Source organism: Eurosta solidaginis, chromosome 2, assembly GCF_040869045.1.
Source record: "Eurosta solidaginis isolate ZX-2024a chromosome 2, ASM4086904v1, whole genome shotgun sequence".
In the NCBI taxonomy this organism is placed as follows: Eukaryota; Metazoa; Arthropoda; class Insecta; order Diptera; family Tephritidae; genus Eurosta; species Eurosta solidaginis.
This window is the reverse complement of record NC_090320.1, coordinates 221,260,699-221,277,601: the sequence shown is the minus strand read 5'-3', so window position 1 is coordinate 221,277,601 and position 16,903 is coordinate 221,260,699. Positions and strand designations below refer to the sequence as shown.

The 16,903-nt window shown below is 36.5% G+C and overlaps 1 protein-coding gene across 2 annotated transcripts in view; it reads right to left on the bottom strand.

The window, feature by feature from the left end:
- The window catches only part of CadN (Cadherin-N), an 855,435-nt gene that overhangs the window by 47,521 nt on the left and 791,011 nt on the right, over positions 1-16,903 (bottom strand). Inside the window, exons 10-12 of one of the 2 annotated variants that reach the window (XM_067767103.1) lie at positions 14,557-16,858; positions 13,368-13,538; positions 2,003-2,244 (exon numbers count right to left, since the gene is read on the bottom strand). In XM_067767103.1, the coding sequence (XP_067623204.1) occupies positions 2,003-2,244; positions 13,368-13,538; positions 14,557-16,858 (2,715 nt within the window). The remainder of the gene's footprint in view (positions 1-2,002; positions 2,245-13,367; positions 13,539-14,556; positions 16,859-16,903) is intronic. The other variant, XM_067767104.1, reaches the window with a different exon arrangement.

Sequence of the window (16,903 nt, the reverse complement as noted above, 5' to 3'; positions counted from 1 at the left end):
GAAACCGATATTTTCAATTAAAACAGTTATTTTGTGAGCACTCGTTAAATAACTGTTAATGCCAGTACTCCTGGTTTCGGTTTCTCACAGAGAAAGACCGTTTTATAAGCAAAATTTAGGGAATTGTCAGTGAAACACAACAACTGTTTAACGGAAAAATATAAATCGCCCTCTACTAATACGTACATACATATATGTTGCCTTACAGAGTTGGTGTAAACGAAAAACATACAAAGCAAAGGATAACAACCGTGATCGATGAGACACCGTTTTTTATCGACGGTTCATGGCAGTGTCCTACATTTATTTTGGATGAGATATCGGTTTGTAATTCACTTGTTATCGGTTTCTTATCAGTGTGTTATCGACAAGGTATTGGCGAGTTGCAACATGTTTTCGAAAATGTTTCGATTTTTTATTCAAAAAATATCCAAACATTGATTACGAGGTCAAGTCAACATTTTTTCGGTAAAACATCGATATTTTTCCGATAAAAAATCAATAATTTTTTGATAAAAAATTTAGATTTTTTCGCTTGCAAATCTATGACTCTTTGATAAAAAACCAATAAGTAAAACGATAATAATCTACCAATAAAAAGCCGATAACTCTTCGATAAGAATTCTTATCAATAAAAAGGCGATATCATGTTGGTAATATGCCGATGAAAATTCGATAATAATAACAGAACTTAGCACTTTTCATATTTATAAAATAATTTAATGGTTGCAAAATAATTCCGAAATGATCTCGAAACAGTTGCTAGCTCAATCCCAAAATCATCTCAAAATGGCTCCGAAATAGTTCCAAGATTATCCAATAACGATCTCATAATAGTCCCAACATAATCCAAAAATAGGCCTGAAATGTTCCTAAAATCATCTCAGTTTTGCAGAGACTATTTATTGAATCATTTTGAATAATTTCTGAAATTTTTCAAATAAAAACCGAAATTACTACAAAAGAAGTCCCGAAACGATAACAAAATTATCTGCGAACAGCACAGAAATGATCTAAAGAAAGATCTAAAGAATTCAATCGGGTATTTTATGGGGTTTATGAATTAATTTTGTAGAAAAATAATTATTTCAGACCCTTATAATAACCCAATGTTAAGTTTACGCTTGATTAATTCTATTTAAAAATATATTATATCTATTTAAAAATAATCTTGAGTAATATATAACACTACACGATCTCAGTGAAAGTGAGAAAACATTTTAAAATAAATATATTAACCGCGGAGAAAGACCGAAAAAAATCAAAAATAAGCATATTTCACTGAGAAAAAGTTTTTTTGTTCTTCGATATCGGTTTTTATCTGTGATAAACTGAATTCCTTTTTCTAGTTAACAGTTATATGCAATCTCTGGTTAAGAAAAAACAAGTACATGCAAACGTATAACGTTGTTTGTTTGCTATTTTATGAAAAAGAATAACATACATACAAACATATAAACAAATGAAGTAACATAAAATGTTACGGCGGCCGCCGTGGTTTGATGGTACGGTGCTCCGCCTACCACACCGAAGATCCTGGGTTCCCTCCCCGGGCAAAGCAATATCAAAATTTTAGAAACAAGTTTTTTCAATTAGAAGAAAATTTTTCTAAGTGGGGTCACCCGTCGGCAGTGTTTGGCAAGCACTCCGATTGTATTTCTGCCATGAAAAGCTCTCAGTGAAAACTTATCTGCCTTGCAGATGCCGTTGCGAGTCGGCATATAACAAGTAAGTCGCGTCCCGCCAATTTGTAGGAAAAATTTAAGAGGAACACCACGCAAATTGGAAGAGAAGATCGGCCTCAAATCTCTTCGGAGGTTATCGCGCCTTACATTTATTTTTTTTTAACATAAAATCAAAAAATAATTGATAAATAATTTTTGCTGCTATTTTCGTGTTTGCTGCTGTTTTTGATTCTGATACCTAATTAACAATCACCGCTGATTGCACGCAATTTTTCTGTTACTAATATCTATTTCTTTCATATTCATTAGATGCTCACTCAGTATGACCAGCAGGCAGACCAATATGGCCGCTAAGGCGCCCATGCTTAATTTTAATGTTTGTCCTTCCTGCACCAATTCACAGTTTTCACCCCAAAAGCCATCCGGACAAATGCAACGATAACGTAGACGTGGCTCTAAATTGATACAAGTGGCGCCATTAAGACATGGCAAGTCGAGGCATTCATTGCGATCCATACAACCTTTGGCGTCCGGTGACATGACGCGTCCTTCGCCGCAACTGTGATGTTTAGGTTATTATTATTGGGCGATTGAATTATAGATAAATTAGTGTTAGCGTTATCAAATTAAGTTATGGTGAGTTGTTTCATGTTTTGTTATATAATGTTATTTTATGTTATGTTAAGTAAGTTATATCATTTTAATGTTATATTCGTTTCGATATTTTAAAATGTTTATGGTAAGTTTTTTTTATGATATATTATGTTGTTTGTTTTTTGTTTTATGTCACGTTATGTCATATTATGTTATGTTATTTCATGTTATTTCATGGTAAGTTATGTTATGTTATGTTGTGTTATGTTATGTTATTTCATGTAATATTGTGTAGTTTTGTTCAAGTTTTTTTCAGTTTATGTTGTTTCAAGTTATGTTATGTGATTTTGTTGTAGTAAAAAAATTTTTTTTTATATTTAATCAAATATTTTTTTTTTTGTTGGATATGTCCAGCAAATGTTATGTTATATAACATTGTTTTATATTATTATTGTGCATTTGATTTTAGACAATGATGATGAGCGATGACGTCGACGAAGGTGGTAGTAGTGGTGATGGTGGAAAAAATATACAGACATATATTTAAATTTTTATTTATGACATTTTTTATGATAGGTAAATGAAAATGCATAAATCAAATTTTTGATTCGTAAAAAAATACATATGTACATAAGCATGATTTAACGTAATGATTTTGAAAATCGGAACTACAAATTTTGTTATATTGGAAAGTGGAATGGTATGAAAGTATTATTTTGTGTAATCATAGTTTAACGAATAGACGCAATGAATATGTTTTGGGTTGAATGTAAGGATATAAAAAATTATTATTGTTTGCAACAATAGTTTTTAGTTAGTGTTTGATATGCAATTTTTAAAGCCGTCCGGCACAGAGAAAATGTTACAGAAAAATATAGGAGATTTACGAGACTTGATATTTAGTTACATATTATACCATTCGATTTACATATATAACCATACGATTGTGAAAAGCAATACTCACAGTTTTTATTGAAAATTCCCAATCTTAGAATTGGTTTTAAAACGCCCTATCTCAACGAAAATTCAATAATTTGAGTTCTGGTGTTTTTAAAAAACACTAAGAAAGGTAGGCTTCCAAACCAATTCCAAGTTAGGCGTTTTGAATAGAGCTTATGATTTCTTCTCGAACACAAGCAAGAGTTTCGAGACTTGAGAAATCGAGAATTTGGCTTCTTACGAGCTATCCGTTGTAGATTCTATAACATACTACATCGAACTTTGACCAGAACTTTAGAGTAAGGATACTCTTAAGAATGGATTGGCTAGCCGACATGGTGTATAAGGAGGGTGCTACCTCAATATTCACTGAAGTGTCCAAAATGGACTCCGGTGTTGATGCAGAGGTCTTATCTGCACAGATAGAAGTCACACTCTTTATTCGTCTTCCAACCGCAGCTTGTATCTTACAGGCAGAGCTACTAGGAATAGACGAAGCCTGTTAGAGAGCTATGTAAAGGATCGAGAGGTGTTCATACTCTTAGATAATCAAGCAGCGCTGATGGTATTGAAAACACCACTTACGTTCTCTGAGGTCGTCGATAACCGCGATAGTGTAGTGACCAGTCCCGGACAAACAATACTACATTAAAAAACTTAGCAAAGTACAATTGGCAGCCTGCGCAGGGATAACAGGAGCACTTAGATCGTGTCCAACATACGCGTTAAACGGTATTCTTAACCAGCTGCCACTGGAGCTACAAACAGGCCTTACATCTGCGACCTTTTCCATCAGACTCAGGTAGTCTGGCTGCTGGAGCGGCAAGCAGAATGATCATACCAATATCCTTTGAAAGCTACCCGTTGTAGATTCAACATCATACTACATCGAACTTTGACCAGAAATTTAAAGTAAGGAAACTCTTAAGAATGGATTGGCTAGCCGACATGGTGTATAAGGAGAATGTCACCTCAATATTCACTGAAGTTTCCAATGCGCAATGCAGCTAACTCAGCTCTTATTATTTCAAGAAAACTGCTTTTCAAAGTTGTCACTCTATGGACTCATGTAGGATCACCAAAAGAGTTAGCCGGACTACAAATAAAATAAACCTATGATTTAATAAGAATTTCAAGAAAATAATATGTCACAATTACAGGACACTGGCCCTTTGAATTTCACGTAGAAAGGATGGGTATCCTTTTCAAGGACATTTGCATTAGGTGCCACCAGGAAAATTGTAATGAAATTGTCACACAATTCCTGTGAGAGCGGTGAGAAATATCAGGTACCAAACTCCGGGCGGTTTCGGTCCGATCCAAGTGGGTTATCAAATTACACCACAAACTACATCAACTAATTTATTAAGCTATCAAAATCGCTCAGGTAAAAACAAGCTCAATGGAAAGTCACTCAATATACTTGACAACCAATAGGTTCCCGGAGAAAGCGCATCAAATTGGCTTTCGATACTTAGGCCGGTCTCGCCGACCGCGCAGCACAGCAACCAAATAACAATTTTTTCCTTGATATAATCGTTTGAGGAGGTGAGACTTGAGAAAATTGATTTAAAACGTACACCCTAATGTGGTATATTGAACACTTGCCAAAAAAAAAGACACTTCTTCAAGACTAAGCAGCTTATATTGCTGAGTATTTCAAAAATCAAAAAACAAATTTTCTTTTATACATTCTCGCATTAGTAAAGAACTTTATTTTTTCGTACTAAGCCACTACTCATCTTACGAATAACTCTTTTTTATTTTCTTCGCTTTCATCTATGTAAACAACAAAAGCACTCATACAAAACTTGTTAACTAAAAGCAACTTCTTAGATTTTTTTTTTTTTTGTTAAAAAAATTTGCTCTTTGCAACAAAATAACAAATATACACACTGTCACATATGGCCGAATTCTTGTGAAGCGACCACAGAACATTTGACAGCATCCGCAGAAACTTGAACACTCAAACTATAAAGTAAGTCGAAAGTTTTCGAAAGGCTTTTCTTATCAAATTCAATGCTTTTGCTCGAGTTTTCATAAACTTTCAAGCAAATCGTGTATATTTATTAATATAGTATATGATATAACTATAGAATACCCGTTCTTTTTCAATATTTGTTGTCTATGCACTTGTGGTTGTGCTGTACTGAAAATACTCATCAATCGATATATCCAAGCAAACATTCATAGTCAAAAAAGTATCGGAGCGCTTACATTTAAGAGCCCGAAATGAGTGTATTTGCGCTTTTTAAAATAGTATTCCAATATGAGCCGTATTTCGTAAATTATATGAGCGTTAATAGCTCAGACTTCTTAATCGGCGTCCGATCAGACATCTAAACAGAAGCTCCTTAAGACTCCTATTATGCTCATAAACAGCTCATAATTTGTTTCATTCATAACTCTTTTCGGAGTCATTTTTATGCATTGTATAAGGGATTAGGATTGCCGCATTCAGGAGGGAAATTTGACGCTTTGTATTAAAAATGGGGTATCATATTGGGAAGCCTTGTTGGAAGGTACGATATTTGAAATGAAAACACTTCAAAGTGAGGCTTACTGACGTCAGCGCTAAACTAACAAATAGGAAGCTCGACATACCAACACACAGAAATCCAAAATACTTACAACTATTGTTAATATGCGAATAATTAAGAAATGGGCTAAGTAAGAATAAGCGTTCATGTCAATTTAAAAAAGAAACAGCAGGAAACGTTATGATTATATTCAAATTTAGTTTGAAAGAAAGTTGTTCCAAAATAATATACGAATATCTGTTTTGAAGTAGCTTTGTTTGCTGAACACTTTTGGCACAAGGATCAACATTTTTATCATATCTGAAAGACTGCTATTTCTGAGGCTAATATTTTTCATATATTTTGGACTATCGCAGTAAGAAACTAATATTACACTTATAATCAATCAAAATGCATAATTTCGATTGAGTCTTACAAGCAAGTTCTCAGTTAAAATAATTTGTTCAGCTTTGTTCCATTAAAAATGTGTAAGTCTAGCTATACATTTCCCTCTATAAATTTTAACAGCATTGCACATTTTTGTTTACGGGAACGCCAAATATGCAACATTTGTTACATGAGCTTCCTGAAAATTAGGTACGCGAACACAGCTTTGCTCCATTAAAAATGTGTAAGTCTAGCTGTCCTTTGCCCTCTATATATTTTCACAGCACTGCACATTTTTGTTTTCGGGAACGCCACATGTGCAACATTTGTTGCATAACCTTCCAGAAAATCAGGTACGCGAACACATCTGTTATTATTAGTATCTGAAAGATCGTACGTTATGCCTTCGAAAAAGGATAAAGTAGATATGAGCAAATCTTTACATGTGTGGAGCTTTATTGAGCTTTTGTCACGTATGCTTTCTCATACAGACAATACAAAAGCTCGTTAACGCGCAAATAAGTTTTCTTCGACGTTCGGTGCCTGAACCAGAAAGTCGCTTGTTGCTGGTTGAATCGCTAAGCAGTTGTTAAAGTGTGCGCGATGAGATGATTTTGGCTGTGTTCAGCTTGAAAAAGGGAAAGTAAAATATGAAATTGATTTTCCACTTTAACTTGTGAAATTCTTTATTCTTTTCAACCCCTACCCCTTTCCATACGATGCTCTCCAACTCTATCAACTTACAATGAGATTTACTTCTTTTACGTAACCGCACATTGTTTGCTTTTGTTGCTATTACATAAATATTGTAATGTTCAAAGAATTTTGGTTTGCCGTATTTTTATATTTACTAGATTTAAAAAGTTTTTGAATGCATCTCAAATGCTTTGCATGTTTTTCCTAATTTTTTGATTTTGATAAGCTAGTTTGAATAGTGGCAGGTATATACACATACTTTCATGCTCAACTTTGCACGTAGCCGAGAAAATAAACTTTGTGTGGTAAGCTTTCAGCCGACAGTATGGAAAGTATGTATGTGGTATTGATAGGAAATATTTCTATCTTTTGAAATTTGTTGAGAGTTTTTGGAATGTAAGGGAATGAGATGAAGTTTTCTCTTTGTTGTAAATATTGTTCTTTAAAGGTCCGGGGCAAACTTTTGTATGAATGAAAACGACGAAGTCGTAGCCGATGTCCGCAGAGTACTTTAGATTAAAGAGGGAGCAATTCTCTGTCCTTTTCAGCGGAGACAGCGATGTACTGCACAAAAATTATGAACCCGCTCCGTTGAATAATGATGACGGAACAATTGTCCCTTACACGTTTATGATGCAGTCAGAATAGCAATACTCAGATGGATTGCTTGTGGAGCTATTAAGAAACAGCAGCGACGAGTTGCTAAGGCGCTGACGTTTGTCTTCGGCCAGTCCACAACAAGGGCGATCTGGCAAACTGCGCTAACTCTCAGGGAATCATTCTTCTCAGTATCGCATATAAAGCCCTGCCAAGCGTTTTGTGCGAAAGTTTGAACTGTGAATCGGCTGTTTGGCCCTTATCAGTGCGGCTTCAAACCTGATGAATATATCATCGACCAGATTGTCACTATGCGCCAAATCTGAAAAAAAAGCCCACAAAAAAAGAATTGATATCACATTTTCGTCGGTTTTAACCTTTAACTACTGAGGTGGTGGTAAATTTTATCCCTCGTTGTTTGTTTTCTCTCTTACTTACTATCTTCAATTCAGCGCTATCAATTTCATTCTCTTGGTATCTTCTCTTTATCCTATTGGTATTATTCAGTTGTGTTTGGACAGTCGTGGGTATTGTATAAGCGGACATATACCAGGGCTGGTGTCAAAATTACCACTCGTCCGGGGTTACGTATTACATAATTTTACATATAACATAACATAATTTTTGTTTGTTTTCCTTTTTGTGATCCTAATGTCATAAATTTGGCTGTGAAAAATGCCTTTGCGTTTTTGATTTTTTTTTTACAATTTTTTTAAAGTTATGTTTGTGTTTTTTTTTAGTGTTAAGAAAAATGTCTTGTTTTGTTAAACTAGAAGTTCGATTTCTTTAAATTTATTATTTTATTCATTTAAATGTGTTTTATTATTCCAATTAGAAACAAATAATTTAAAAAAAATTTTTTCGTTGACAAAAATTATTTATAGATTATAAAGAGTTAAAATTTACACCCACCAAAAAAACTACGCCCAAATATTTCACCTCAGTAGTTAAAGGTTAAAGCAGCCTTCGACAGCACGAAAAGGAGCTGCTTATACACCGCTATGTCTGAATTTGGTTTCCCCGCAAAACTGATACGGCTGTGCAAAATGAGATTGAGCAACACCATCAGCTCAGTCCGAATTAAGAAGGATCTCTCCGAGCCATTCGAAACTAAATGAGATTTCATTCAGTGTGACCCCCTATCGTGCGATTTCTTTAATTTGATGCTGGAGAAATTTATACTAGCTGCAGAACTTAACCGCACTGGAACAATATACTATAAAAGTATGCAATTACTGGCGTATGCTGACGACTTTCATTTCATAGGCGACGACTTTCAACCCCGCGGCGGGGGCGGAAGAGACGAGTTTGATGATGATAGATGATAAAAGGAAGTACCTGCTGTTATCAAAGCATTTGCGCTATGGCAACCACGCCACTCTTGGCAGTCATCATTTGGAAATAGTAAAATACTTCGTATATTTGGGAGCCTTTGTTTACACAAAACACAATTTCAGCTTTGAAATCCAGCCAAGAATCACTATAGCCAACAAATTCTATTTTGGAATAAGTAAGCTATTAAAAAGTAAAGTCCTTTTTCGGCAAACGAATGTTATGCTCTACATGTCACTTGTCGTACCCATCCTGGTATTTGGTGAGGAAGCATGGACCATGACAACATCATGTTAGGTGGCTCTAGGAGAAAAGTTCTTCGAAAGATGCACGGACCTCTACGCGTTGACGATACAGCGCCTCCGCTGACTAATGTTGTGCCAATGAAAGTTGATGCTCCGGCTAGGAGAGTATTTTTTTATCGGAACCCGCCTACGGAAGCAGAGCAAGAGAGCGATTCCCATTCCGCTGGAAGGACTAAGTGAAAAATTATTTTAATTCCCTTGGTGTTAGCAATTGGCGCCAGTTAACACAGCGAAGAAGCGACTGCTGTGCCGTTGTGGTTAAAACGTTTAAAGACCAATGCAGTAAGCGCACGGTCAACAGTTTTAGTTTGAATTTTAAACCTAGCATAGGTTACTGCTGTTTGAAAGCATTTTTATACTACCTGTAAATAGTTCTAAGCAATTTCTACAATATTTTTGGTTTAATTTATTTTTTAAGCAATTTCTAAGATATCTTTGGTTTAATTTTAGTCCAGACACTTGAAAAATATAATTTTCGATAAAAAGTTTAAAATTAAAACCAAAAAGTTTTACTCGTATCGGGTTCTTAACCTTTTTTTGTTTATATTATAAACTATTAGAGGGTAAACATAATTGACAATATATTTGAGCTTAAATTTTAGTGCAGAAATTTCAAAAATAGAAATTCTCGGGATTAAATTTAAACCAAATTCTTTCAATTCAAAACCAGTCATATGAGCCCGTTTCATTTTAGACTTTGTAAGGTCTACATTTAAACCAAACAAAGTTTGGTCATAAACAGAAAAAATCTACTCCTTTTGGCGCTTACGATAAAATCGAAAAATTAGATCGATATTTTTCAGCTATCGCCCAAAAGTTATGCACACATAAATATTCAGACACGTGTTATGCGATTTTATGCCATTAAGTAGTTATGTATGTTTGTGTGAAAACTTACAAAGTGATATGTCAACGTCTAAGCTGGTGTTTTTTATGTCACATTGCCTTTTTTTGGCAACTGCGATTGCAGCAATTTGTTTCTTTACTATGGAGCTATGGGTAAGGAACATTTTTTATTCCAGCACATTGCCCACGAAAGCTGCTGCAACATTTTACGTGTCATACAAATGTATTTGGTGTGTCTGTAGTTGAAAGTTAGAAGTGATTATGACAAAAACACGTATGACATTTGACAAGGGAACGTATACGGGAGGCTATAAAAAACAAAAACAATTTACCGTTATCATCTTTTATTTGCTTTTCGTGCATGTCCTGCATGTCTTTTATGATTTGAAGTGTTTTATACACTTGGAAGTGTTTAATAGTGAATACAGCCTTGCGATCAAATGTAATGACAACATTAAGTGGAAGCAATTTCTGGTTTTGAAAGTACTAAAATAAAGTGTAGCGAACTTTGTAGTTATATTGAAAAATACTGTCACTAAATACCAAACATTTGAAATAAAATTTAGCAATTAACGGAAGTCACTTAAATAGGATTAATAGTTGACGCAGTTAAGATTTTTAGGGAAAAGGCTAATGAGGTAGTATGAAATGAAACTTTGTAGTTTTTGAAATTTGATCAGCAAAGTTTTAGTATGGTAACGAGGTAATAAAAGCTATTGCATTTGATTGTCAAATAGAAAGTACCGTAAAAAAATTTCTATCAGTGGATGTCAAAATGAAGAAAATGGACGCAATCAGCAAGCACAGCTGTTGATCAACCGCTGAGTTATTTCTTTTGAACGCATAGTTGAGTATTTTTGGTCTACTCAAAAGTTTGAATTTTACGAGACATTTAGGAGCAAATTATGTTAAGCGCAACTAGTCATTTCTTCTCGTGTGAACCAGAATTCGTATGATATAAGAGCATTCACGTTCACTTCAGTGAGTGACAGTCAATCTGAGTGCCTTTGTGAAACTTTTAGTGGTGCGTGTGAAAGTCAGTGACTGCGGCAAGAAATGTCACGGCGTCATGCCTAATATGGCGCTTAATATTGGCCGATTCCGTGATTTTTGAGGAACAGCTGACTGCTAGTTGTGACAGTATTCGCATAAATGTCATAACCATAGGCACCAATTAGTTTTTTGGCTGCTGATTGTATTGCGTATAAATAGCACAACATGCCGAAGAAAAACTCTTCAGAACAACCGCTGCAAACTGCTTCACACGAGCAGCAGATATGTACATAACATTACGGTATGAACGATTAATGTAATGTAATAGTTCGTATTTTGGTTAGCTTTGTGATACTCAAAGCAAAATTTCATCGACTGTTTAAATTTTTTGGCCATCGCAATAACATTATTTCTGGAAAATTATATTTTGTATTCCAACCTCAACAATTGTACATGCGCCTCATGAGGTCAGCGCATAGAAAATACAGCAGCTAATCATTTTAAGTAAGGCTGAAGACAGTTTTTCGTTGTATGAATCTCCAGATTGCTTAAAAGTAAAACAGTATAAGAGTCGCTTTCTCTTACTATTAGACTGCATATATTAGTGATGGCTGAATGAGGGCAATGAGCTCGTTTCTATGAAACGTGTCCTTGCTAGTAAATAATTTAATTTCTATCTATGTTAATGGTCGCGTGGGTCACATTGACTAGGAGAGAAAGCGATCCTATTACTTTCTGTTAAAAGTAATCCCCTTCCTCCGGGCAGCTTGAGTGCAATCCGTATGGCCTAGCGGTATAGTACCATATTATATCAGGCAGACGGAATACATAGTTCCATGTCTGAACTCACATAGACCTTGTGACCGCAATTGAGGCGGAGAGTTGGTAACGAAGGTAACAAAAAGTCAGATGAGGACTGGAGGATGGAAAAATAGGGTGCAGAACTCGCTATAGTGGCAGATATCTCAATCTGTTCGGGAGAAAACAAGAGGAGACAGTAGTTGCATATAATCCATCAAGCAGGGAAGGCGTGGACAGAAGCGCCGGCCAACAAAATTTCTAAAGTCCTACGATGTAAGACTCACAAGACTCATATCTCTTGTTTTCTGAAATGTAAACAACTTTTTAACAAACATTAAGTTAAAGGTATTATTTACACATCATCTTTTTACGGGAAAAGATTTTCCCACAAGTTCTTCGTAAAATATGATAAGTGGAATAATGACCGCAGGCTTAATTTTATTCTTATTTTTCTTTTGTAGGCATACAAAGCTGCATGGACACGCTAAGCTTTCTGGTCTTAATTTAACTTCACACTGAATGAAAAGCATTAGTCCCGAATATGTGAGATTTGTATTGAGCCTTGCTGCCTACGCCCATCCCTTCAGCCTTCTCAGTATTCCATGCATCATTACGATGTTCACATCGAGGTACTGACCATATTCTTGTAACAGCTCTAAGCTGGACAGTTTACTAAAAGAGTCTCTATCTATGTTTAGTAATGCAACCGGTTAAGCTCCCCGGGGGATGCTTTTAGCTTGTGGACATACACAGTATCGGTGAGCTGTCCTTGTGATAAGCACGCGAGTACACGAGTTAAGTAGTCTTTAAAATCTCGTAAAGGCAAACAAAAAATGATTGGAAGATATAGGCTTTTCAAAATATATTTGTTAACTTATGGGAGCATTTTTTTATAAGTGTTCGAGCTTTTTATGATTAAAAATTTATGACTGCCTAATATATCAAAAAATCGTGCCAAACAAACACGGTAAATATTACTTAAAGTTAGTAACCACCGGCTTTTCATAACTTCAAAAAGATTTGCCAAAAACTCAAAGAGAATACTGGACGAAACACAGACTATCATTAGTCTGAGTTGAGTGTGTGGATAGTTCATATATATTTTGAGGAAGGGTTTATCTCAATCTCTAAAGATACTAGTTGAAATATGCGATTCTGATGTAAATTGTTGCAAGATATATCCGACCTTTATAATGCATGTGCACAAAATATAATATAACCATTTTAATATTCCTGTTATTGAGTGGAATAACACCCTAACTCGTTTGTCGTTTCGAAAACAAACGCAGAAAACTTCTAAAAAAAACGCCATATATCGGAATCGCAGAAAAAAACTAGAAAAAAATCCGAGATTGAGTTTTCTTGAAATACTTAATGTCTTAGAATGTTTTCGAACTGACAGCCGAGCGTGATATTCCACTCATACCTTCAATAATTTTAACTAAAAAACGGTCTTCGGTCACGGAACATTTCCGAACTGTATTTTAATCTAATCTTTTAACGTGTTTGTTGTTTACTTATGATGTTTTGTGTTTAGAATGCGAGATTATGAGAAACTCAAAAATTGTTTATGAGAACAAAACGTAAAAAAGAGAGAAATGAAAATTAATGTGCATGCGCGCCAATTGCATAAACAAAAACAAACAAATAAATTTTGTACTTTTGCAACTTACGTGCATTCATATTCATTCCAAAGATCCACACATTCAAATGGATCAGGACAAATGACATTCGAACAAGGTTTGTTGGAAGGACAATTTTTTTCTAGATTGCGCGCCATAGTCGCTTGACCCCATTGTGTGCCATTCATAGCAGGTGGTAATGGTAAATGTTTACCCTCAAGTCTAAAAGTAGAGGTAAATGCAAATATATAAAACAAAAATGTTAGGCAGTTGATGGACGACTACTTTGAAAACAATGTACACTAGGGTGGGCAAAAAAAATGTCTAGAGGTGCCTCAGCGCGACTTTAGTTTTTCTCTATGAATCCTATAGGTACTCACACGCATTTTGAGGTTGAACTTTAACCTAAAACCTCCTGAATAAATCAACTTAGCAAAACATTCCTTTCTGTGAAAATCGTATTCTAGGGATCAAAATAAGAAAATTTGCCGAAGGAACCATACCTCTTAAACGAATTCTGATGCCCCCCCCCCCCCCCCCCCCCCCCAATTTGTTTCGAACTTTTGGGTAGGGGCAAATTTTGAAAAATCCCACTTTGACCCATTTAGAGTGCTCCAATCGAGTCCAAATGTATGACCGACCCCCACTAACTTTGGAGGTCCGACCCACATTTATGGTGAACCCCCAGGGGGGTTCCAGGGGGTGTGCCACTGGCATCGGTGGGTCGGGCCTCCTAAGTTAGTGAGGGTCGGTCATACATTTGGACTCGATTGGAGCACTCTAAATGGGTCAAAGTGGGATTTTTCAAAATTTGCCCCTACCCAAAAGTTCGAAACAAATTGGGGGGGGGGGGGGCATCAGAATTCGTTTTAGAGGTATGGTTCCTTCGGCAAAGTTTCTTATTTTGATCCCTAGAATATGATTTTCACAGAGCAATGGGCGATTTTTTTTCTCCCGACAAATTGACCCGTCCTAGTATACATACATATATACCTAGTGGTTTGGGTACTACTTAAGGTTTAAGCTCTGGTACTCTTTTTATAAAAGCTTGAAAAATCCACATACGATTTACAACAATGAGTCACCTCTAAACATTAAAATACAAAGCTGAAATTTTTACAGTCTATCTTTTCGGATGTCTTGAACAATATTTTAATTTTACCAAAACGAAAAAAAAAATTTTTTTTTTGGTCACCCTAATACAGAAATTCAACTTTCGTGCTCTTCGTCCTCTACTCACCTAATATCATCCAAGCAGCTTTTTTGATAGTCCGCATACACTTCAAATGTGCGCACACCCGTATACTCTGCCTTACCGCCAGCATAAACACCCTCCTGTTTGTCCACCAACAACCACTGATGACCCACAAATTCAAATGTTTCATTGTAACGTCGTCCTTCACCGCCATCTAGCTCTAACGTCGCCGCCGAACCATAACGATTAATACGTACAACATGCCATTGACCATCGTCCACTGCCACAGCATTCAACCATAAATCTTTTTCCTCTGTACGCAATGAATTCAGATTGTAACGGAAGTGCAGACGTGCATCCTTAATTTCAAGTATTCCATATTCGCGATTGTGTTGGTCAGAAACACGAAATAGTTCACCATGTTGTTCGCGTGTACGAAAACGTAATTGCATTTGTGTACTAAAACGGTCCGGTTCAAAGCTAAGCGCATACTTAACATAACTCTGTTGCTTGAAAGTAGTTGGTATTGTTGGTATATTACATGCAGGTCCCGTCCAACCGGGACGACATTGACAGCGCGCTTCAGATAGTGAACCAACACAATTGCCATGCTCCCAACAGCGCGCTGTTTGTTCTGATTGTGAGCACACCTCCTCTGTTTGTTGACATCCAGTGACACTGTTGCGTGATAATCCTGGGTGCGCCAAGTCATATAGTTTAGAGTTGAATACCAAATTACGTATGCAACCATCAAAAGCTTTAGCGCCTGGCGCATAATGCCAAAAATATAGTGCAGGGTCGAAGAGATCACGATAAATGCCACCCACTTGTAGTGGGCCATTTACATTGAGGTATTCGTTGAATGGTGGTATTTGTCCACGCGCTTGACATGACATATCATCAAATTCAGGTGGTGTGCCATCTTCCATTTCACTTATATCGGCGGACTTACAAAAATCCAAAACCATGCGCACATTTTCTGTATCCCAAAAGACATCGATGCGATGCCATTCACCATCATCTAATGACTTTTTCGTTTTGACACGCAACTCTAATGTGCCTGAGCCAAAGTCGATAAGTAAACGCGGATAGCCACGCTCCAATTCGAGTGCAATGTAATCGGTGATAATCATTTCCTCGCGTTCAGGTGGCACAATAGGACCATTATATATGAACAAACCGTCCGGTTTGCGTGTTATAAACTCTAAACTTAAATGTGATTCATCACACATTTCCAACGGTGGATACCAAGCCCAACCATTGCCGCGGAAACTACGTGTCGTCTGTTGACAACGTGGTCCATTATAACCCGCTGGACATGAGCAATGTGGTCCGAAACGCGTATCAACGCAACGTCCACCATTGTAGCAAGGTGTATTACGACAAGATTCTGGTTTTGAAAAGTTACGCGCACCACACGTACATTCAGCTAACGTGTCAACGCGCACACCCACCAACGCCGTCTTATTTGCATTGACCATATAAGGCAGTGAGCTGATATCCAACGTATTCGTGCATGAACCCTCACACATCTGATTCTCATACAAGCATTCGTCAATGCCTACCATAGTAATATTGAAACCCACATCTTTTTCGATTTCTTCACGATTCATCAGCACAATACCATTTAGACGCACAGGTTTGTAGTATGGTGACCCATGCGCCGAGAAACGTATATCGGTTAGTGGTGGATGACGCCGCTTCAGTTGTACGCTGAATATGTCAACATTTTCACGATCAGCATTCAATAGATCAGCTAACTTATCACGGAAACGATCTAATTTCGAACGACTCAAACTTTGTGTACGATAATTCCAAACGCGTATAAAATCTTCATCAGATATGCCAGCGACACGTATTGAACCCGAATTAATTACCGCTTCGTGTGATATTTCGCGCACCGTTACTGTTATATTCGCTGGTACGTCAGTTTGTGTATGCTTACGATCGTATACCTTGAAGCGTAAGTGATAACGACCTTCGCGTGTGCCAGCACGCATTGTGACCATACCGGAATCTTCATCCAACTTGAAGCGTGGATGTTCTTGTGATTCCCAATAGAATTTCTTGTCAGGTAAATCCCAATCGTCGAGATCATAAACATAAACGCGTCCTATTTGTGTATCGGGCGATTGGCCTTGATAATTGTAGACGAATATATCCTTGGAACCAGGTTGCATTTTATTATCGTTCACATCGCCGATTATGACAGTAAGCGTGCTGGTTCCAGTCATCGCTGGTGAGCCATGATCTTTGATTACAATAGGAATCATATACTCTTTTTGCTGTTCACGATCGAATGAGCGAAGAGATGAGATGACAGCCATACCGTCGCCGTTTGCGCCCTCTGTTTGGAAAGAAAGAGAGAGTATAGTAAATGAGAATAATTATA